A 23,221-nucleotide genomic window follows, 5' to 3' on the forward strand; every position below is an offset into this window, starting at 1 on the left:
CCGGGGCCAGTTCCGACACCTGCCCATCAAGGTGACAGGCTGCTGCCCTCTTCCCCCCAATCCTCTTCCCCCCAATCCTCTTCCTGGCCTTAAAAATGCAACTGCATCCCGCCGCAGGCCTGCGGAAACGGGCCGCACAGGCAAAGTGCGGAGTACCAGTGCCCCGCTGGCTGGAGAGGCTGCAGCGCTTGATTTGCAATGACGCCACATGGAGAGAAATGGGGGAAAACATGAAGAAGAAACAAGGATGAGAAGGCAACAAACAAAATGTGCTCCCCTTCTTTAGTGGTGCAAGACGGAAAGAAAGAAAGAAAAAAAAACCCAAACTAGAGATGGCCAATGGTCGGCTTATCAGGACACATATGGGACGCCTCTAATCCATACATGAGCTTAAAAAAAAAACAAATAGAAGTACCTGGGAAATCAACTTGGACACATTCTAATACAAAATTCTCCCCATGATCACCATCACCACAAACTCGGGATAGATAAAACCCCAGCACTCAAGCTATTAGAAACTACATTTTACTTACAAACCAGAGGTTTATATAATCACAAATTACATAATACTCCTTCTGTGCACTAAAAATCCTTCTGTAGGTGAAGCTCCAAACCCTCCGGTCTTTTAACGTTTTCCAGGGAGAGCTGGAGAAGTCTGCGCAAGAACTGGGGGGAGGGGGGAATGGAATGCTGGAAAATCATCTTTGACAAGCTGTCAACCCAACCAAATGTTCCAGGATAAAAAGAGACTCGGAGCAGGTGACTCTCCTCTGTCCCCATCCCCTGCCGCACGGGCGTCTAAGGCCAAGGCAGAGGGAGCAGGGCGCAGGGTGCGGGGCGCGGCCGGGGCTTACCTGCTCCCCGAAGTCGATGGCTATGTTGGTGATGCCCAGGGGCACCAGGAACCGGATCAGGGGCCAGTAGTGCGTGAGCGCCGGGAATTTCACCATAGTCCCCGCCGTGGGCGGACCCCACACACATCTGCCGCCGGGAGGAGACTCTGCCGGGAGGCGCGGGCCGAGAAGGCCGGGCGGGGGCGCGGGCGGACGGAGGCCGGGACCGGCGGGGTCTCGGGGCGGCGGCGGCGGCTCCTCGTCGCGGCTGCGGCGCCCTCTCCAAGCGCGGCTGCTCTAGCAGGAGATCCGCAAGCTCAAGTCCATCCCTGCTGCCCTCCCACACAACAAAGATCTGTCGGGAAAAAAAAGAGGAGGGACGGCGGCGGCGGCGGCGGCGGCAGAAGGTTCCGCTGACAGCGGCTCCATTATAAGCGCTCTGGGGCCCGGAAATAAATAACCGCGCGCACGAGGAGGCGCCGCCGCCGCCGCCGCCGCCGCCGCCACCGCCGCGGTGCAGAGGAAATCAGGGGCGGGCGCGGAGGCGCGGACACCGCCGGCGGCCAGGGGGCGGGCGGCGGGCTGGGGAAGGGGCCGGGCCGGGCGGGCGGCGCCCTCCTTCCCTCTTTCCCTCCGCCGCCGCCGCCTGCGCTCGGCGCGGCCGCGGGGGGCGCTGCGCACGCACAGGCCGCGGAGCCGCCGCCTCCGCCGCGTCCCGGCGGCGCGGGGTGGGACTCGCCGCGGTGCCCCTGTGGGCCGAGGGGCGGCGGCGCGACGTTGCTGGGGAAGCGGGCCAGGGGCGGCGCGTGGCCCGAAGCCCGAGGGCACCGCGGGGGGAGCCTGAGGGGCGGGCGCACCCAGCGATCCGAAGGCCCCGGGGCAACCCGGGCTCCCTGGCCGGGCCCTGTCGCCCGAGCCCCGCGGGGCCGGGGCCTGGGGTCCCCGCGCTGTCCGGGAACCGGCCGGGGCGTGTGGGAGACTGGCCGCCAGGGCCGGCGACGTGAGCGCGGATGCGCGAGGAGGGATCGGGGCGCGCAGGGGCCGGGAGGGAGCGGGTTTGGGAAGCGCCCACTGCCCTCCTGGCGGGCACCGCGCCAGCCCCCATCCCCGGGTGGCCGCCTCGAGGCTGGCGGGGACGTGAGGAGGAGGCCGCTCCCGGAGGGGACCTGCTTGGGGCCCACCTGGACAGCTGGGGGCCCGGGAGAGATGGAGGCGTCGCTCTGGGCGGGCGCGAGAGACCGAGAAAAGGAGCATCTCTCTCAGGGTGTCCAGGGGCGACGGGGACCGCATCCCGGGGGTAAATGCGAGGAGGGCCTCGGGGACCGTCCCCGCAGGCGCGCAGGCTGGGCCGGCCGGCCTTCGGGGTACCCAGACCTGCCTCCAGCGGACTTTGCCTACTGTGAACTGAGATTCTCCTCAATGCACCGCTATTGTAAACAAGAACAGCAAAACTCGAAAAGTCTCTTTTCCATATAGAAGGAGAAAGAAAAATCTGTTTTACAATACTTGCCCCAGTGATTTCAGGGTTAAGAATAGCCATGCTGAGTGTTTTACCTAAAACTTAAGAACAGTACGGCAGGCAGCAAAGCCAGCATCCATCTCTGCCCCAGCGCGCCGTGACCAGAGGGTGGAGGCCGCGAATGAAAAGCGCCTCAAGAAGGGAGTGCGTGAAAATCATTGTACCTTAAAGGAGGGTAAAAGAAGGCCTCGTGTACAGGTCTGGATTCACTGGTGTGTGACCTGGAGGCTCGCAAAGGTCCCAGGACTTAGAAGGAGCTGTGCCCGGTTTAATGTTCTGCCTCTGGAAATTAATGATTTTTGAAGGAGGGGTCGGCAAGTTATGTAGCCTGTCCTGCTTATGTTATTTTGCACTGCCCCCTCACAACGCATCTTTTAAAGTTTACTGAGCATAATAAATTAATTTATTATTAAAATAATAAAATGTGCACCCAGGAACGAGCCTATTACCTCACATTTCGCAGTGTAAAAGTTGTGTTCATAGTAAGCATGAGATCTCCACCTCCTGGGTTCAGGTATTTCACAATTATTAGAAAATATTAAATGTTTTCCATATTTTATGCCTTTAAAAGACCTTTTAAAATTCCAAACAGAGCAAGGCCTTGAGAAATAGGAAGCTAATTTACCTCGTAACTCTGATGTAACCTCAAATTACATGCCCTATAATTAAAATGAAATTCTGGTAATTATTTATTGTGTTAGATATGTCAAATAGTATTATTTAAGAGATGTCCCAGCAAAACAGGAAGTTCTTGGGTACAGGACTCTCCTCAATAGCAAGTTCCTGAAAGGTGTGTTTTAATATAGTTCGATCTTGTTTTAAATATACCGAGACAGCCTATTATTTAAAGGAATTCTCAGGGAAGGAGTTCTTTTCTAGAGCAAATATCACCTTATGGTTTATCATTCTGTCGACTAGCAATTTTACTTAAAGCAATCTCATTACACTGACCTTTGTCTAGAATGTGGGGTTGATAAGGTTCTCAGTAGACCTTCAGCAAGCCCAGTTTGCTTTGGTTGGTGCCCGGACAAGCACCAGCCGCATTGCTGGTGCTAACTGAAACAAACGCACACCTTGGTCTTAAGAAGGAACGGTGAGAAAGTTCCAGTGAATCAATGAGAGGTCATCATCCTTGTTTGAGTATTCTAAGTGTGCTTTTTTAAAATAAATGATTTAATAGTGTCATCTTTGATTATGGCAAAGAGCACTTTTTAGGTTTGAAAGGGCTTTGCATTTCAATCACACTATGGCAATGTGGAACTGAATGGAACAATTAATTACTGTTTTTTCTGTCAAAGTTTTAAAATCTGATAGATTTCGAAGGGAGTTTTTGACCTTTCTCTCTCTCTCTTCCTCTTTTTAACTTAGCAGTTGTTTGAAAAGATAACTCCAGAATACAGGTGATGGTAATGAATAGGAAGTTTTCTAAATTACCCAGAAGCCAAGAAGAGATCACAAAGTCATTTAAATTAGATTCAGAGAGTGTTATATTTCAGAGGGTACAGCTTTACTTTCAATGTACAAAGTTTTTAGTTTAGGTTTGATTGCTTTCAGCCAAAGACCATTACAAGATCTACAGACTTTATATTCAACAGTGTAAGAAAAAATTATGTACCTATAGGAAAAAATGCTGGAAAATAATATGGTCAACTATTAACAGTGGTTAGTTACAGCTGCATAGTGTTATTTTCATTTATACTTTTCAGTATTTAACACAATGGGCCTATATAAGTTTATAAAAAGAAAAAGAAAAAGAGTTTTAAAAAATATTTACAAAACTTCCTAAGAAGTACAGGTTAGCATTGATTTCAGAGCATGGAAAAAATTACTCTTCCCAAAACAATTTCATAGATGACTAGCAATATACTATGATTTTGATGCCTAAAATTATTAATGCTAAGTTTTGAAGATGCTAATGTGAAAAGGGAAACTAAAAGTTACATATGTGTCTGATTTACTTTTTTCTGTAATTGATCATAAATGAATATGTTCAAGTTACCCTCAAGGAGCTTCTGCTTCAAAGGACAGAATAAAAGGTCATGTTTAAGATCATCCAGTTCTAGAACTCTACAACTCAGTGTTCTTGATTTGAGGAGCCCAATGGGATCAAATTGGAAACATAGCAGTGGACTTGGTCTGGAAGCAGTTGCCGTAAAGATTTGTGTAAGATTGACTTTATAGAATTATCTACACTGGTCACACAGAATTATCCCATATCATGTATTTAGTATGACCAACTTATTTAACAGATAGTTTTTATGGAAGATTTAGTCCCAGATGTTGGTGTCCAGTTTTGAAATGATCCGTAAGATAGAGTAGAGTAGACTCTACTCCAAAATAGAGTAGACTAGATATAAATTCAAGCCTTGTGGTTCTACATCTGGGCCTAGCGAAGTGTTACTACATGGCTCACTGTGAATACAGTGAGGGAGAGCTTCTGACTCTAGATTACTTAATTGTGTTCATATAAATAGTGTCCTATTTCATGAAGTCATGACTTCTGCCCATATCCAAGCTTCCAGAGAACAAAAAGAGAAGTTGTTTCCTTCCCCAAAACTGCAAGTTTTACTTTTGCCATCTCTGTGTCATTCCAGCCCAAAGCCTAGTTATAATTTGCTTGACCTAATTATCAAACCCAATTTTATACTCTCAGCATATCTCAACAGTTGGAGGTAGGAGGTGAGTGGCATGGGTAAATTATCCTGAAATCGAACATTTGCTGTAGATAAGCTAGAATTTGCTAGTTCAATTCTGTCAAGAGTTCTAATTCTCCAGATTTGTGGTTTCCAAGAGGAGGGGGGGTGGGGGAGGGATGGATTGGGAGTTTGGGATTAGCAGATAAAAACTATTATATGCAGAATGGATAAACAACAAGGTCCTACTGTAGAGCACAGGGAACTATAATCATTATCCTGTGATAAACCACAATGGAAAAGAATATGAAAAAGAATATATATATATATAACTGAGTCACTTTGCTGTACAGCAGAAATTAAACACAACATTGTAAATCAACTATACTTCAATAAAGTTTTTAAAAAAGAGTCATAGTTCTCAACTTTAATAAATTCTTTAATAATATTTTTAAAGGGACCACACAGATACTTCAAAATGTTGTGCTGCAAAGAATGGAGAAGATTTCTACATACTAGTATGGAGTGATCTGCAGAATATTTTGAAAAAGCAAGGTGGCAAACCGTGAAATGGTATGCTATTTGGGGGGTAAAAAGGGAGAGAAATATGACTATGGCTCTGTGTGCCTGTGTGTATTTACTTATATTTGTGAAAAGACACACTGGAAGTATAAATAAAAATTATTCAAATGTTTATCTATGGGGGAAGAAGAAAGAGACCAGTGTGGAATAGGGACAGAAGAAGAATTTCCCTGAATGTACCTTATTATCTAATTTTGGCTTTGGAAACATTTATGTTTTACATGTTGAAACATAAAATTAAATCAAAAGAAAACAATTATGGACAGCAGATAGATAAATCTCATGCATTTTTTGTTTGTTTATTCCTCTTTTATTCTGAGAAGAGGATTTGAGGCAGATTTAATCAGAGTACAGGTGTATGCCTTATGCATTTTATAAATTTTGATTTTTCTATAATTGCTAGGGAATAAAACATTTGGGGAGCCCCTTGCCAGGTCAGTTATGTAACCTGATGGCATTGTGTATTGGTAACTGGTAACTTACTCCTATATCTGAAAAGTGACCTAAAAAACAAAAGTAAGTTTTGGGATGGATTCTGCTCCTGCCACTTAAAACACCATCACCACCACCACCACCTGACTTTCAGTATTCTATAGGGGTTCTTCATATAGGTGAGGATTTGATGATTTGCTGACTTATATTTGACTCCTTATGGTGAAACACACAAGGTATGTGTGTATGTAATTCACCCTGACCCCTCAAACCATAGGTCTGGCAAATCTTAATGAATAAAATGGAATGGAGGTTGGAACAGATGAAAACATAGCTACTTTTCATTTCCCTTTTTTCTCTTTCTCCAACTTCTGCTCTTGCTTTTTTTTTTTTTTTTTAATGACCAGGATAACATAAAATGTCTGTAATTATAAACATTCCTCATTTTATTGCCCTTTGCTTTATTGTGCTTCACAGATATTGCATTTTTTTTTTTTTACAAACTGAAGATTTCTGGCAACCCTGTGTCGAGCAAGTCTATCAGTGCCATTTTTTCCCATTTTTTCAATAGCATTTGCTCACTTCCTGCCTCTGTGTCACATTTTGGTAATTCTCCAAATATTTCAGACTCTTTCATTATTATTATATTTGTTATGGTGATCTGTGATCAGTGATCTTTGATGTTACAACTAGCTGAAGACTCAGATGATAGCATATTTTAGCAATGAAGTATTTTTCAATTAAGGTATGTATATTGTTCTTTTAGACATAATGCTATTGCACACTTAATAGACTACAGTGTAGTGTAAACATAAATTTTCTTTTAAATTATTTATTTATTTATTTACTTATGGCTGTGCTGGGTCTTCGTTTCTGTGCGAGGGCTTTCTCTAGTTGCGGCAAGCGGGGGCCACTCTTCATCGCGGTGCGCGGGCCTCTCACTATCGCGGCCTCTCTTGTTGCGGAGCACAGGCTCCAGACGCGCAGGCTCAGTAATTGTGGCTCACGGGCCCAGCTGTTCCGCGGCATGTGGGATCTTCCCAGACCAGGGCTCGAACCCGTGTCCCCTGCATTGGCAGGCAGATTCTCAACCACTGTGCCACCAGGGAAGCCTGTAAACATAACTTTTATATGTCCTTGGAAACCAAAAAGTTTGTGTGACTCACTTTCTTGCAATATTCGCTTTATGGTGGTGGCCTGAAACCGAACCCAAAATATCTCCAAAGTATGCCTATAAATACATTTAATAAAGCTTAACTTCTTATTCTTGCTACCGATCCAAGGTCTATTTACTTTTAAAAGCACTTTTAAAATATCATTAAAATATCTCACAAAGATATCCTGTGTAATTCTAGCTCACTTTGATAATTTCTCTTCTGTTTTATATTTTGACAATCAGAAAGAGAACTGCATTAGTCTTTACTTCTAGTTTGTAAGTCTGACATCGGCCACAAAATATTAAATTTCCTGAGGCTGGGAACTATTTAAGATATTATTCCATCTGGTTTCACCCTCTTACTTCTCACCTCCACCCCAGGACAATAATAGACATTAAATAATACATTTTGAATTGAGTTTTCCATAAGCTTTTTTTATGTTTAACCTCCAAGTTGACAAGTGTATTATCCTTTCTGTTATACAGTTAATACTGACTGGACATCCTTAGCATTTGGGTGATATAAATAGAAATCAAATTTTCCAGCCTCTCAGACTTTACCATCCAAGAGAAGAGGTAGGCAAACAACACTCTTTTAATTGTTATTGCATTTTAATCAAATCTATTTTTCCTTTGCAGTGTTACTAATTATGTTAGAGTAGGTATTACTTGATTAATTAATCAGGCAAACAAGTAGTGCACAGTCGTCTTCACATTAAGTATATAGGTTATCCCTAAGTTCCTCTACCTCCACCAGAGCATTTTTATCCTTGAAAATGTTCCTGATTTCAAAATGGTATCCTACTACTTATTTACATGATTTTGCTTGTGACTCAGTAGATAGACTGGTTGGACAAGGGGTTAACATAACTGATGTCATTTTAATCTCTATATAGATCAATTAACTTTGTTTTAATTCATTCAGCAACTTCTTTGGAGTGTCTACTGTGTGCTAGACATGGTGCAGGGTGCTGGGTATACAGTATTGAACAAAACAAACATGATCCCCCTAAGGCTGGGAACAGTGCAAGATGTGCTCTCTCACTCCTGTTCACCTCCACACTGGAGGACCTAGCCAATGCAATCAGGCAAGTAAAAGAAATAAAAGGCATACACATTGGAAAGAAAAAATAATTTTTTATTCACAAAAGATGAGATAGTTTATGTAGAAAATACCAGAGATTCTGTAAGAAAGCTGCCAGAAAGAATATGTGAGCTTGCTTAGCAAGGTCCCAGAACACAAAGTCAATATACAATAATGAATTGTATTTATGTATACTAGCAGTGAAAAATTGGAAATAGAAATTTAAAAAACTGTCATTTAAAATCCACGAAATACTTAGGGATAGAGCTAACAAAACACATGCACATTTTTATTTATTTATTTATTTGGCTTCATTGGATCTTCGTTTCTCTGCGTGGACTTTCTCTAGTTGTGTCAAGCAGGGGCTACTCTTCATTGTAGTACATGGGCTTCTCATTCCCATGGCTTCTCTTGTTGTGGAGCATGGGTTCTAGGCACGCAGGCTTCAGTAGTTGTGGCACGCAGGCTAAGTAGTTGTGGCTCTCAAGCTCTAGAGTGCAGGCTCAGTAGTTGTGGCACATGGGCTTAGTTGGTCTGTGGCATGTGGGATCTTCCCGGACCAGGGATGGAACACATGTCCCCTACATTGGCAGGCAGATTCCCAACCACTGCGCCACCAGGGAAGTCCCAAAATGTGCATGTTCTGCTGAAAACTATAAAACATTAGGAATTCAAAGATGACCTAAATAAATGGAGAGCTGTGATGTGTGAATGGATCAGAAGCCTCAGTATTATTAAGATATCAGTTCTCCCTAAATTGGTCTATAGACTAAACATAATCCCAATCAAAATCCTTTGGAAAAAGAAAAAGCACGGAACTGAGAGTAGCCAAAATAATTTTGAAAAAGAATAACAAAACTGGAAGACTCGCCTGGCCCTGAACCAAGATGGCAGAGTAGAAGGACGTGCTCTCACTCCCTCTTGCGAGAACACCAGAATCACAACTAGCTGCTGGAAAATCATCGACAGGAAGACACTGGAATTCACCAAAAAAGATACCCCACATCCAAAGACAAAGGAGAAGCCACAATGAGATGGTAGGAGGGGCACAATCACAGTGAAATCAAATCCAATAACTGCTGGGCGGGTGACTCACAGACTGGAGAACGCTTATACCACAGAAGTCCACCCACTGGAGTGAACGTTCTGAGCCCCACGGCAGACTTCCCAACCTGGGGGTCTGGAAAGGGGAGGAGAAATTACTGGAGAATCAGACTTTGAAGCCTAGTGGGATTTGATTGCAGGACTTTGACAGGACTGGGGGAAACAGAGACTCCACTCTTGGAGGGCACACACAAAGTAGTGTGCACATCGGGACCCAGGGGAAGGAGCAGTGACCCCAGGGGACACTGAACCAGACCTACCTACTAGTGTTGGAGGGTCTCCTGCAGAGGCAGGGGGAGGCTGTGGCTCACCGTGGGGACAAGGACACTGGCAGCAGAAGTTCTGGGAAGTACTCCTTGGCATGAGCCCTCCCAGAGTCTGCCATTAGCCCCACCAAAGAGCCCAGGTAGGCTCCAGTGTTGGGTTGCCTCAGGCCAAACAACCAACAGGGAGGGAACCCAGCCTCACCCAGCAGCAGTCAAGTGGATTAAAGTTTTACTGAGCTCTGCCCACCAGAGTAACAGTCAGCTCTACCCACCACCAGTCCCTCCCATCAGGAAACTTCCACAAGCCTCTTAGATAGCCTCATCCACCAGAGGGCAGACAGCAGAAGCAAGAAGAACTACAATCCTGCAGCCTGTGGAACACAAACCACATTCACAGAAAGAAGGACAAGATGAAAAGGCAGAGGGCTATATACCAGATGAAGGAACAAGATAAAACCCCCAACAAACAACTAAATGAAGTGGAGATAAGCAACCTTCCAGAAAAAGAATTCAGAATAATAATAGTGAAGATGATCCAGGACCTCAGAAAAACAATAGAGGCAAAGATCGAGAAGATGCAAGAAATATTTAACAAAGACCTAGAAGAATTAAAGAACAAAAAAACAGAGATGAACAATACAATAACTGAAATGAAAACTACACTAGAAGGAATCAATAGCAGAATAACTGAGGCAGAAGAACGAATAAGTGACCCGGAAGACAGAATGGTGGAATTCACTGCTGCAGAACAGAATAAAGAAAAAAGAATGAAAAGAAATGAAGACAGCCTAAGAGACCTCTGCGACAACATTAAATGTAACAACATTCGCATTATAGGAGTCCCAGAAGGAGAAGAGAGAGAGAGAGGACTTGAGAAAATATTTGAAGAAATTATAGTTGAAAATTTCCCTAACATGGGAAAGGAAATAGCCACCCAAGTGCGGGAAGCCCAGAGAGTCCCATACAGGATAAACCCAAGGAGAAACACGCCAAGACACATAGTAATCAAATTGGCAAAAATTAAAGACAAAGAAAAATTATTGAAAGCAGCAAGGGAAAAATGACAAATAACATACAAGGGAACTCTCATAAGGTTAACAGCTGATTTCTCAGGAGAAACTCTACAAGCCAGAAGGGAGTGGCATGATATACTTAAAGTGATGAAAGGGGAGGACCTACAACCAAAATTACTCTACCCGGCAAGGATCTCATTCACATTTGATGGAGAAATCAAAAGCTTTACAGACAAGCAAAAGCTAAGAGAATTCAGCACCACCAAACCAGCTCTACAACAAATGCTAAAGGAACTTCTCTAAGTGAGAAACACAAGAGAAGAAAAGGACCTACAAAAACAAACCCAAAACAATTAAGAAAACAGTCATAGGAACATACATATCCATAATTACCTTAAACATGAATGGATTAAATGCTCCAACCAAAAGACTCAGGCTTGCTGAATGGATACAAAAACAAGACCCATATATATGCTGTCTACAAGATACCCACTTCAGACCTAGGGACACATACAGACTGAAAGTGAGGGGATGGAAAAAGATATTCCATGCAAATGGAAATCAAAAGAAAGCTGGAGTAGCAATACTCATATCAGATAAAACAGACTTTAAAATAAAGAATGTTACAAGAGACAAGGAAGGATACTAGATAATGATCAAGGGATCAATCCAAGAAGAAGATATAACAATTATAAATATATATGCACCCAACATAGGAGCACCTCAATACATAAGGCAACTGCTAACAGCTATAAAACAGGAAATCAACAGTAACACAATAATAGTGGGGGACTTTAACACCTCACTTACACCAATGGACAGATCATCCAAAATGAAAATAAATAAGGAAACAGAAGCTTTAAATGACACAATAGACCAGATAGATTTAATTGATATTTATAGGACATTCCATCCAAAAACAGCAGATTACGTTTTCTTCTCAAGTGCACAGGAAACATTCTCCAGGATAGATCACATCTTGGGTCACAAATGAAGCCTCAGTAAATTTAAGAAAATTGAAATCATATCCAGCATCTTTTCTGACCACAACGCTATGAGATTAGAAATGAATTACAGGGAAAAAAACGTTAAACACACAAACACATGGAGCCTAAACAATACGTTACTAAATAACCAAGAGATCACTGAAGAAATCAAAGAGGAAATCAAAAAATACCTAGAGACAAATGAGAATGAAAACACGATGATCCAAAACCTACGGGATATAGCAAAAGCAGTTCTAAGAGGGAAGTTTATAGCTATACAAGCCTACCTCAAAAAACAAGAAAAATCTCAAATAAACAATCTAACCTTACACCTAAAGGAACTAGAGAAAGAAGAACAAACAAAACCCAAAGTTAGCAGAAGGAAAGAAATCATAAAGATCAGAGCAGAAATAAATGAAACAGAAACAAAGAAAGCAATAACAAAGATCAATAAAACTAAAAGCTGGTTCTTTGAGAAGACAAACAAAATTGATAAACCATTAGCCAGACTCATCAAGCAAAAGAGGGAGAGGACTCAAATAAATAAAATTAGAAATGAAAAAGGAGAAGTTACAACAGATGCTGCAGAAATACAAAGCATCCTAAGAGACTACTACAAGCAACTCTATGCTAATAAAATGGACAACCTGGAAGAAATGGACAAATTCTTAGAAAGGTATAACCTTCCAAGACTGAGCCAGGAAGAAATAGAAAATATGAACAGACCAATCTCAAGTAATGAAATTGAAACTGTGATTAAAAATCTTCCAACAAACAAAAGTCCAGGACCAGATGGCTTCACAGGTGAATTCTATCAAAATTTAGAGAAGAGCTAACACCCATCCTTCTCAAACTCTCCCAAAAAATTGCAGAGGAACGAGCTCTCCCAAATTCATTCTATGAGGCCACCATCACCCTGATACCAAAACCAGACAAAGATACTACAATAAAAGGAAATTACAGACCAATATCACTGATGAATATAGATGCAAAAATCCTCCACAAAATACTAGCAAACAGAATCCAACAACACATTAAAAGGATCATACACCACGATCAAGTGGGATTTATCCCAGGGATGCAGGGATTCTTCAATATATGCAAATCAGTCAATGTGATACACCATATTAACAAATTAAAGGAGAAAAACCATATGATCATCTCAATAGGTGCAGAAAAAGCTGTGGACAAGATTCAACACCAATTTATGATAAAAAACTCTCCAGAAAGTGGGCATAGAGGGAAACTACCTCAACATAATAAAGGCCATATAGGACAAACCCACAGCAGACATCATTCTCAATGGTGAAAAACTGAAAGCACTTCCTCTAAGATCAGGTACAAGACAAGGATGTCCACTCTCACCACTATTATTCAACATAGTTTTGGAAGTCCTAGCCACGGCAATCAGAGAAGAAAAAGAAATAAAAGGAATCCAAGTTGGAAAAGCAGAAGTAAAACTGTCACTGTTTGCAGATGATATGATACTATACATAGAGAATCCTAAAGATGCCACCAGAAAACTACTAGAGCTAGTCAATGAATTTGGTAAAGTTTCAGGATACAAAATTAATGCACAGAAATCTCTTGCATTCCTATACACTAATGATGGAAAATCTGAAAGAGAAATTAAGGAAACACTCCCATTTACCATTGCAACAAAAAGAATAAAATACCTAGGAATAAACCTACCTAGGGAGACAAAAGACCTGTATGCAGAAAACTATAAGACACTGATGAAAGAAATTAAAGATGATACCAATAGATGAAGAGATATACCATGTTCTTGGATTGGAAGAATCAGTATTGTGAAAATGACTATACTACCCAAAGCAATCTACAGATTCAATGCAATCCCTATCAAATTGCCAATGGCGTTTTTTACAGAACTAGAAAAAAAATCTTAAAATTTGTATGGAGACACAAAAGACCCCGAATAGCCAAAGCAGTCTTGAGGGAAAAAAACGGAGCTGGAGGAATCCGCCTTCCTGACTTCAGACTATACTAAAAAGCTACAGTAATCAAGACAATATGATACTGGCACAAAAACAGAAACATAGATCAATGGAACAAGATAGAAAGCCCAGAGATAAACCCACGCACCTATGGTCAACTAATCTATGACAAAGGAGGCAAGGATATACAATGGAGAGAAGACAGTCTCTTCAATAAGTGGTGCTGGGAAAACTGGACAGCTACATGTAAAACAATGAAATTAGAACACTCCATAACACCATACACAAAAATAAACTCAAGATGGATGAGAGACCTAAATGTAAGACAAGGCACTATAAAACTCTTAGAGGAAAACATAAGAAGAACACTCTTTGACATAAATCACAGCAAGATCTTTTTTGATCCACCTCCTAGAGTAGTGGAAATAAAAACAAAAATAAACAAATGGGACCTAATGAAACTTCAAAGCTTTTGCACAGCAAAGGAAACCATAAATAAGACGAAAACACAACCCTCAGAATGGGAGAAAATATTTGCAAATGAATCAACAGACAAAGGATTAATGTCCAAAATATATAAACAGCTCATGCAGCTCAATATTAAAAAAACAAACAACCCAATCCAAACATGGGCAGAAGACCTAAATAGACATTTCTCCAAAGAAGACATACAGATGGCCAATAAGCACATGAAAAGCTGCTCAACATCACTAATTATTAGAGAAATGCAAATCAAAAGTACAATGAGGTATCACCTCACACCAGTTAGAATGGGCATCATCAGAAAATCTACAAGCAACAAATGCTGGAGAGGATGTGGAGAGAAGGGAACCCTCTTGCACTGTTGGTGGGAATGTAAATTGATACAGCCACTATGGAGAACAGTATGGAGGTTCCTTAAAAAACTAAAAAGAGAATTACCATATGATCCAGCAATCCCACTACTTGGCATATACCCAAAGAAAACCATAATTCAAAAAGACCCATGCACCCCAATGTTCACTGCAGCACTATTTACAATAGCTAGGTCATGGAAGCAACCTAAATGCCCATCAACAGACGAATGGATAAAGAAGATGTGGTACATATATACAATGGAATATTACTCAGCCATGAAAAGGAACGAAATTGGGTCATTTGTTGAGATGGGGATGGATGTAGAGACTGTCATACAGAGTGAAGTAAGTCAGAAAGAGAAAAACAAATATCATATATTAACGCATATATGTGGAACCTAGAAAAAGGGTACAGATGAACTGGTTTGCAGGGCAGAAGTTGAGACACAGAAGTAGAGAAAAAACGTATGGACACCAAGCGGGGAAAGTGGCAGGGGGTGGTGAATTGGGCGATTGGAATTGACATGTATACACTGATGTGTATAAAATTGATGACTAATAAGAACCTGCTGTATAAAAACAAAATAAAATTAAATTTAAAAATTAAAACAGCAACAACAACAACAAAAAACTGGGAGACTCATTTTACTTGATTTCAAGACTTACTATAAAGCTACCGTATCATCACAGTGGGGCTCTGGTGAAATAGATATGCAAGTCAATGGAATAGAATAGAGAGTCAGAAATAGGACCTCACATATACAGTCAATTGATTTTTCACAAAAAATTGCCAAGGCAATTAAATGGAGAAAGAGTAGTATTTTCAACAAATATTGGGACAATCGTACATCCATAGGCAAAACAATAACCCTTCATTCTTTTGTATATACTTCATGTCATATATACAAATTAACTAAAAATAGATTATTGATTAAAGTAATAACTACAATAGTTCTAGACAAAAACATAAGAGAAAATCTCTGTGACCTTAGGTTAGGCCAGGATTTCTTAGATACATATCAAAAGCACAAACCATATGCAAAAAATGTCCTAAATTGGACTTCACAATTTAAACTTCTCTTCAAAAGCTATGGTTTAGAAAATTAATACTAGCCACAGATTGGGAAAAAATATTTACAAAACATATATCTGATAAAGGGCTTGTATCCAGAATGAATATATATACATATATACACACATATATATGAATATAATATTATATATATACTTTCAAAACACAATAATAATAATTCATATAAGCCAATTAAACAATTCAAGAATGGGCAAAGATTTGAAAAACTGCCTCATTAAAGAAGATGTAAGGAAGGCAAATAAACACATGAAAAGACTCTCCATTAATCACTAGAGAAATGCACATTAAAACCACTAAATCGGGCTTCCCTGGTGGCGCAGTGGTTGAGAATCTGCCTGCCAATGCAGGGCACACGGGTTCGAGCCCTGGTCTGGGACGATCCCACATGCCATGGAGCAGCTGGGCCCGTGAGCCACAACTACTGAGCCTGCGCGTCTGGAGCCTGTGCTCCGCAACAGGAGAGGCCGCGATAGTGAGAGGCCCGCGCATCGCGATGAAGAGTGGCCCCCGCTTGCCGCAACTGGAGAAAGACCTCGCACAGAAACGAAGACCCAACACAGCCATAAATAAATAAATAAAAATAAATTTAAAATAAATGTGATTTGAATAAAATATAAAAAAAAAAACCACTAAATACCTATAAGAATGGCTAAAATTAAGAACAAACAAACACCTAATATCACCAAGTGCTGGTGAGGATACAGAGCAAATGGGACTCTCATACACTGCATTGCTTGTGGGAATGCAAAATGGTACACCACTTTGGAAAACAGTTTGAGAGTTTCTTATGAACTTAAATATACACTTATCAAACACCCCAACGATCCCACTTCTAGGTATTTACCCAAGAGAAATGAAAGTATATGTCCAGAAAAAGACCTGCATGTGAATGTTTATAACAGTCTTTATTCATAATTACCAACAACCGCACAAAACCCAAATGACCATCAGCTGGGGAATGGATAAATTGTGATATATCCATATGTGGAATACTACTCAGCAATTAAAAGAACAAAGCACTGATGCATTTTACAATATGGATGAATCTCAAATGCATTATTAGAAGCAAAAGAAGCCAGAGTCTGTATAATACAATTTAAATGACATTATGGAAAACACAAGGTTGTAGGGACAAAAATCGGACCAGCTGTTGCCAGTAGCTGGGGAGCTGAAGGGATTGTCTACAAGGTGGTACTATAAGGGAACTTTTTGGGGTGATGTAAATATTCTATATTTTGACTGTGGTTGTGGTTCCATAACTCAGAGAACTGTCCACCTAAAAAGGGTGAATTTTATTTATATAAATTACGTCTTGATAAACCTACTTTAAGTAAAGTATATGTGTACATTAAAACAAAATAAAACATAATCCCTTCTTTCCTGGAGCAGCTATTAAACAAATAAGCATGCAAATAAATATACAGTTACATACTGCACTCAACAATACAGCTGGCCATCTCATAAAGAAGGGCTGGATAAGGAAGTTTGCAATTTATGCTTGAATATTAAATCAATCCAATTAATTTGCTTTAGAATTTGGTAGAGTCTTCTATTTGCTATATTACAAGTCATAGCTAAATTATAATCTTTCTGTAGGCCAGCCACTATACTAGATTCTTTACATACATCATCTTATTATTTTTTAACATCATTATTGGAGTATAATTGCTTTACAATGGTGTGTTAGTTTCTGCTTTATAACAAAGTGGATCAGCCATACATATACATATATCCCCATATCTCCTCCCTCTTGTGTCTCCCTCCCACCCTCCCTATCCCACCCCTCTAGGTGGTCACAAAGCACTGAGCTGATCTCCCTGTGCTATGCAGCTGCTTCCCACTAGCTATCTATTTTACATTTGGTAGTGTGTATATATCAATGCCACTCTCTCACTTCATCCCAGCTTACCCTTCCCCCTCCCCGTGTCCTCAAGTCCATTCTCTACGTCTGCGTCTTTATTTCTGTCCTGCCCCTAGGTTCTTCAGAACCATTTTTTTTTTTTAGATTCCATATATATGTGTTAGCACACAGTATTTGTTTTTCTCTTTCTGACTTACTTCACTCTGTATGACAGACTTTAGGTCCATCCACCTCACTACAAATAACTCAATTTCATTTCTTTTTATGGCTGAGTAATATGCCATTGTATATATGTGCTACATCTTCTTTATCCACTCATCTGTCGATGGACACTTAGGTTGCTTCCATGTCCTGGCTATTGTAAATAGGGCTGCAATGAACATTGTGGTACATGACTCTTTTTGAATTATGGTTTTCTCAGGGTATATGCCCAGTAGTGGGATTGCTGGGTCATAAGGTAGTTCTATTTTTAGTTTTTTAAGGAACCTACATCACCTTATTTAATCCTCAAAGTAATTCTATACATTTGCTACTATTACCCCCTCCTTTTTATGCAATGGAAGCATGAACACAAAAGTTCAGCAAATTGTCTAAGCTCTCACAACTAATAAGTAGCAAGGTTGGTACTCAACCCAGACATGCACGACTTAAAAGATATTGATCCCCATGCCCTGGCCTTTTAAATGTTGTATGCTTACAATGCAGAATCTCAGCCCTCACCTGGAGCTTGGCATTCAGATTGAAGAACAGGGGTAGTCCTGCCTTTTTTTTTCTTTTTTTTTTTTTTAATTAATTAATTAATTAATTAATTTTATTTTTGGCTGTGTTGGGTCTTCGTTTCTGTGCGAGGGCTTTCTCTAGTTGCGGCAAGCGGGGGCCACTCTTCATCGCGGTGCGCGGGCCTCTCACTATCGCGGCCTCTCTTGTTGTGGAGCACAGGCTCCAGACGCGCAGGCTCAGTAGTTGTGGCTCACGGGCCCAGTTGCTCCGTGACATGTGGGATCTTCCCAGAGCAGGGCTCGAACCCGTGTCCCCTGCATTGGCAGGCAGACTCTCAACCACTGGCGCCACCAGGGAAGCCCAGTCCTGCCTTTTTTACAAGCAAACCATGAGATTCTGAACAGATCTCCTGATTCAGACTGTTTACACTAGTTTGTCGTCTGAATGGTCAGTAGAGTTGTGTGGATTGTTAAAGCAACTCAGAATCACACGATAGCAAAACTGCAAGGGATTTACAGATTATTTAGTCCAATTGTGTACTACCCCGTGCTTTAGGTTAAAAAGAGAAAAGGCAATGAATGGACCTCTGGAGGTAGAGCAGCAGTGCTGGTGGTTTCTCAGAAATGGAGAGATGAGGGATGGCTTGGGAGCAAGTCCTGTGTCTTGGGCTTGTGAGAAGAGACAGTAGGAAGTCAGGGTTTCCCAAAGCTGGAGGCAAGGTCATCAGCTAGAGCAGTGACAGGAGCTGCCTTGATAATAATTGCACAAGTAGCCTCTCTGTTTGCTGAGTCCTTTGCAAAGTATTGTACTTATCGTATGAATTACATTACTTGTTCATAGCTGATCTATGAGAAGGTATATTGGTTGAATTCTTTTGGCTGAATGTAATAAAAATCAGCTTAAACTAGCCAAAGCTGAAAAGAAGGATTTATTATGAAGATATAGGTATATCCCGGCAGAACCCAGCCACAGGAAGGACCTGGAACCAGGGACTGAACATCATTAGGATTCTCTCTGCATCTCTAATCACGATTTATCTCTCTTCTCTCCCTGCCTCCCTGCTTCCCTCCTTACCCTCTCTCCCCTCTCATCCTCTGCCTTTCTGGTCCATGTAGCGATTAGAAAGTGCACAACCACAGCTCCTGAGCTCAGTCATCAGTTTCTTTTTGCTCCCAGTCCCAAAAGGGATTCAGGGCCCCTTTTGCTGCTGTATTTCAACAGAAGGGACCCTGAGTGGGCCAGCTTGGGTCAGGGGCTTACCCTGGCTTAATCAGGGGAGTCAGGGGATGGGATCCTGTTGTCCCCAGTGACTAGGGGGAGCCCCAGAGAGGAGGAGCTGGCAGGCAACTCAGCAGGTATCCAGCACGGGGCCCCCTGCCCCCTGGCTACGTAACACCTATACGCATCATCCCATACTTAAGATTTTTCGAAGATGCCTCTGCCTAACAAGGCCCACTCTTCTAGTTACAACTGCAAATGTTTACTCTCCTTCCCCAACAGAAGACAGCTCAAGGTCCTGTCCAGCTGCTGTCTGCAGAATTGTGGTCTACGATTCGTAGACAATCTCACCTTTGCCATAGAAAGCAATAGCCACCCTTTTGCCATAGTAGGTGTTGTTCTCAGGTTCCAGGGAGTAGGTATCCTTGGACACCATTATGTAGCCTATCACAAGTCTCTCTTTTTATAGGATGGGCTTTGCCCAGGGGATAAACATCCATGAAGCTACAGTGCCCGCTGACTAGGAGAGGGCTGGGAAAGACCAGCTGTCTGGCCCCTGGAGACCCTGAGAGCTCCTTGGGCATGGGAGGTAGAATTCAGGTGTGGCCCCTCTCTACCAGGGAGCTGGCCTGGTAGGACTGAGTCCTTGGACCCATTACCTTGTAGCCAGGAAATTAAAACACTGAAAAACACCCATAGCTATTCACGGGGTGGTCCTGCTTTGTCTGCACAGCTGAAAATGGTGGACGTCGGACTTAAGGTCTCCGATTTTCTCCCAGCTACTGTTCTCTTTTGCTTCTAGTTTGACCACATCCATGGAGGGTTTGAGCCAGGGTTGCCGCCTGAGGTGGACGGAGTTAGGGATTGCTTATGAAGCAGGCCCCTGCTGGCCTGAGGTAGGGCATCATGCAGGCAGGGCCAGGTCTGTGGCAGGTCAGGAAGCAGGACATGCCAGGGTGTGATCCCTGCGGCTGAAGGAAAGACTGCAGCTTCAGGAGCAGCTCGAGGGGCCTGGCCCGAGGTAGAGGCAGTGACCGGGGCACTTCACAGAGAGACTTGTTTTGGGTGGAGGAGAACTGCTAAGTTGTTTATTTGGGGGGTGAACTGCCCCACCCAAAAATGTTCCAGTCGTATCTTCAAGGATGTAGCTCCTCCAGAGATGGTCTGGTTTTCCCAAGTCAGTGGTATTGTCTCCTTCTATCTAAGAATCCTCCCAGTTTGTCTCCAAAAGAGTGTTTTGCCCTCAGGGAGGATGGGGATTCTGGTGGCCCTGGACCTAGACAGAGTCCTCTTGGCCTTTGGGTTAGTAATTTTCCAATTCCATCCAGAGCTGGGGCCACAGGTGGGTGTTTGACGTGAGCTTAACGCTATAACTAGCCCCATCAGCTGCAGGTGCCGGGGGGTCTGCACGGAACAGGCGTCCCCGACAGGCCTTATCTCAGGTGATTCGGCTGCCTACCAGGCCAGAGGAGCTGCTTACCCGAGGCCTCATCCCAGCAGTAAAGAAAAGCATCTTGTCTTTGCCCCAAGCGTTCCCAAGGACCCTGCTAAGCCTTTTTTCAGGTGTGTTTACAATGATGTGTTTGTTGCATGTGTGCTCACCTCTCCTTGACATGCCCACACAGATATGTGGCCTGAAGCTCAGAAATATGTGTAGATGAATAACAAGTCAGACTGGATGTAGATCTATATATATAACAGTTGCCATATAAACTGTTATACACAGTTTATATGCAAACCATACAAACTCGAGGACGAGTTTATATGGTTTGCATTTCCCAGGGTTTACCTAACTTTTCCCCACAAAATTCCCCATATTTAAATTTGTACAATCTCCAAAACAACACAAGAGTCATTAAAGGTAAGATTGGCTGCGTTTTCCGAATGCCCAATACTATTTTGGGCTGCTTTTCAAAGTCAGTCTGGGAGGTGTAATTTGGAGACAGAAATATTTACGTTTTAGCTGGTATGAGAAAAGGACAGAACACATTATTGGAATTGAGGCTGTCCAAAAATGCATCCAGGGCATTTGATGGCTATACCTAAAGACAATTTAGTCCAACCATCCTCCTTATCTGTGTATCTGGCAGAACCAAACTCTGTGACCACAGAGGAGGGTTGGCCATTGACATTTTTTTCTCGCCATGGTGGTAATCTCCATCACTGTCTTCTGACTGTTCTTAGGTTCCAATGGAGAGTTTTGGGCATGGCAGGGGGAAGTCTAAAAAGTAGAAGGGCCAGGAGGAAAGGCAGGGTGTGTAAAGCACCTAAACAAATAATAATTAAAAATAAAAAGAAGAAGCACAGCAGCAGGTAGTATTTATGAATTTCATACAACACACCGTGCTATGCTTAGGGCTTTAGATGTAGAACCTCATTCATTGATTCATTCATGCATTCACTTATTCACTTCTTTATTCAGTTGTTCAGTAGTTATTAATGTGCCCAGTAGCATTCTAGGTACCAAGGATACAGCAATGAATGCAACAAAGTCCTTACTCTCCTATAGCTTACATTCAGGTAGGGAGATAGCTGACCAACAAATACATATATAATGCAAAGTAGATGAGTCCGAAGAAGAAAAATAAACCTGAGCACGGGATGAAGTGTGACAGAGGGTGACCGGGGAGGTTGCTCTGTCAAGTAGGTTATCTGTCTGCATCCCAGGCAGAGGGAAGAGCAGTACCCTGATCCTGGGAAGGACATGGCTTCCCAGGAGGGAAGGAAGGGGAAGAGAGGTTGGGGATGAGGTCCATGGGGCAGCTTGGGATTTGAGTGGAATGGGGAAACCCTTGGAGATTATTGAGCAGGGACATGTTTTGACATAGGTTTGAAAGGAATTACACTGCTTGTTTAGCGGAGAAAAGGCTGCGCTGGGGGTAGGGATGGGAGCAGGGAGCCCAGTTAGGAAGCTACTACAATTATCTAGGAGGGAGATGGTGATGGCTTGCAGCCATGACCTAAAATTGGAGGAGGTGAGAAGTGGTGGATTCTGGAAATACTCTGAAGTTATGATGGACATATTTGCTGATGGATCGAGATGTGTGGTGAGAAAAAGAGAAGAGTCATGTTTTGACTTGAGCCAAACTAGCAGTACCATTTACCAACACGGGCAGCTTGGGAGGAAGAGCCGCTCCGGAGATGAAGATTAAGAGTTTGGTGCAGACACAAAGCACCAAACTTTGTGATGCTTCTTGCACATCAGGTGACATCAGAGAGAGACCTGAGTGATGAAGTTAGTCAGGATCTCAGAGGGGAGGCTGGACCTTTAGATTCGGGTGTCATCAGCAAAAAAGGGCTTTGTGAAGTCACGGTCCTGGATGAGGCCAACAAGGGAGTGAGAAGATAAGAGGTCCAAGCTAATCCAGCATTCATGCATAGAAAATGGCTTCCCTGGTGGCTCAGTGGTTAGGAATCTGCCTGCCAATGCAGGGGACAAGGGTTCAAACCCTGGTCCAGGAAGATCCTACATGCCGCAGAGCAACTAAGCCCGTGCGCCACAACCACTGAGCCTGCGCTCTAGAGCCCACGAGCCACAACTATTGAGCCCACGTGTCACAACTACTAAAACCCACACGCCTAGAGCCCATGCTCCGCAACAAGAGAAGCTGCCGCAATGAGAAGCCCGCGCACCACAGCAAAGAGTAGCCCCCGCTCTCTGCAACTAGAGAAAGCCCGCACGCAGCAATGAAGACTCAACGCAGCCAAAAATAAATAAATAAATTAAAAAAGAAAAAGAAAAGGGGTACATACTGGGGGGAGTCCAGACGGGAAGGAGGAAAAACCAGGAGTGCTTACTGTGACAGTAAATCAAGAAAGTGACCCCCTATGTCAAGTGCACGAATCAGTTGAATGAGATGGAAACAGAATTGATCACAGGGTTGAGCAACTTGTATTTCATTCATCACGAAACCTTAGGCGGTGGGCACT

At 42.7% G+C, this 23,221-nt stretch overlaps 1 protein-coding gene across 2 annotated transcripts in view; it reads right to left on the reverse strand.

Annotated features, from left to right (window-relative positions):
* Positions 1 to 1,295, reverse strand: part of ANKH (ANKH inorganic pyrophosphate transport regulator) — a 139,778-nt gene extending 138,483 nt beyond the window's left edge. For both annotated transcript variants that reach the window (XM_082380359.1, XM_082380358.1), the window contains exon 1: positions 855 to 1,295. In XM_082380359.1, the coding sequence (XP_082236485.1) occupies positions 855 to 950 (96 nt within the window). In that variant the 5' untranslated portion in view covers positions 951 to 1,295. The remainder of the gene's footprint in view (positions 1 to 854) is intronic.
* Positions 1,296 to 23,221: the final 21,926 nt, after the last annotated feature.

The sequence above is a fragment of the Balaenoptera borealis genome (assembly GCF_965194805.1).
Source record: "Balaenoptera borealis genome assembly, chromosome: 2".
NCBI lineage: Eukaryota > Metazoa > Chordata > Mammalia > Artiodactyla > Balaenopteridae > Balaenoptera > Balaenoptera borealis.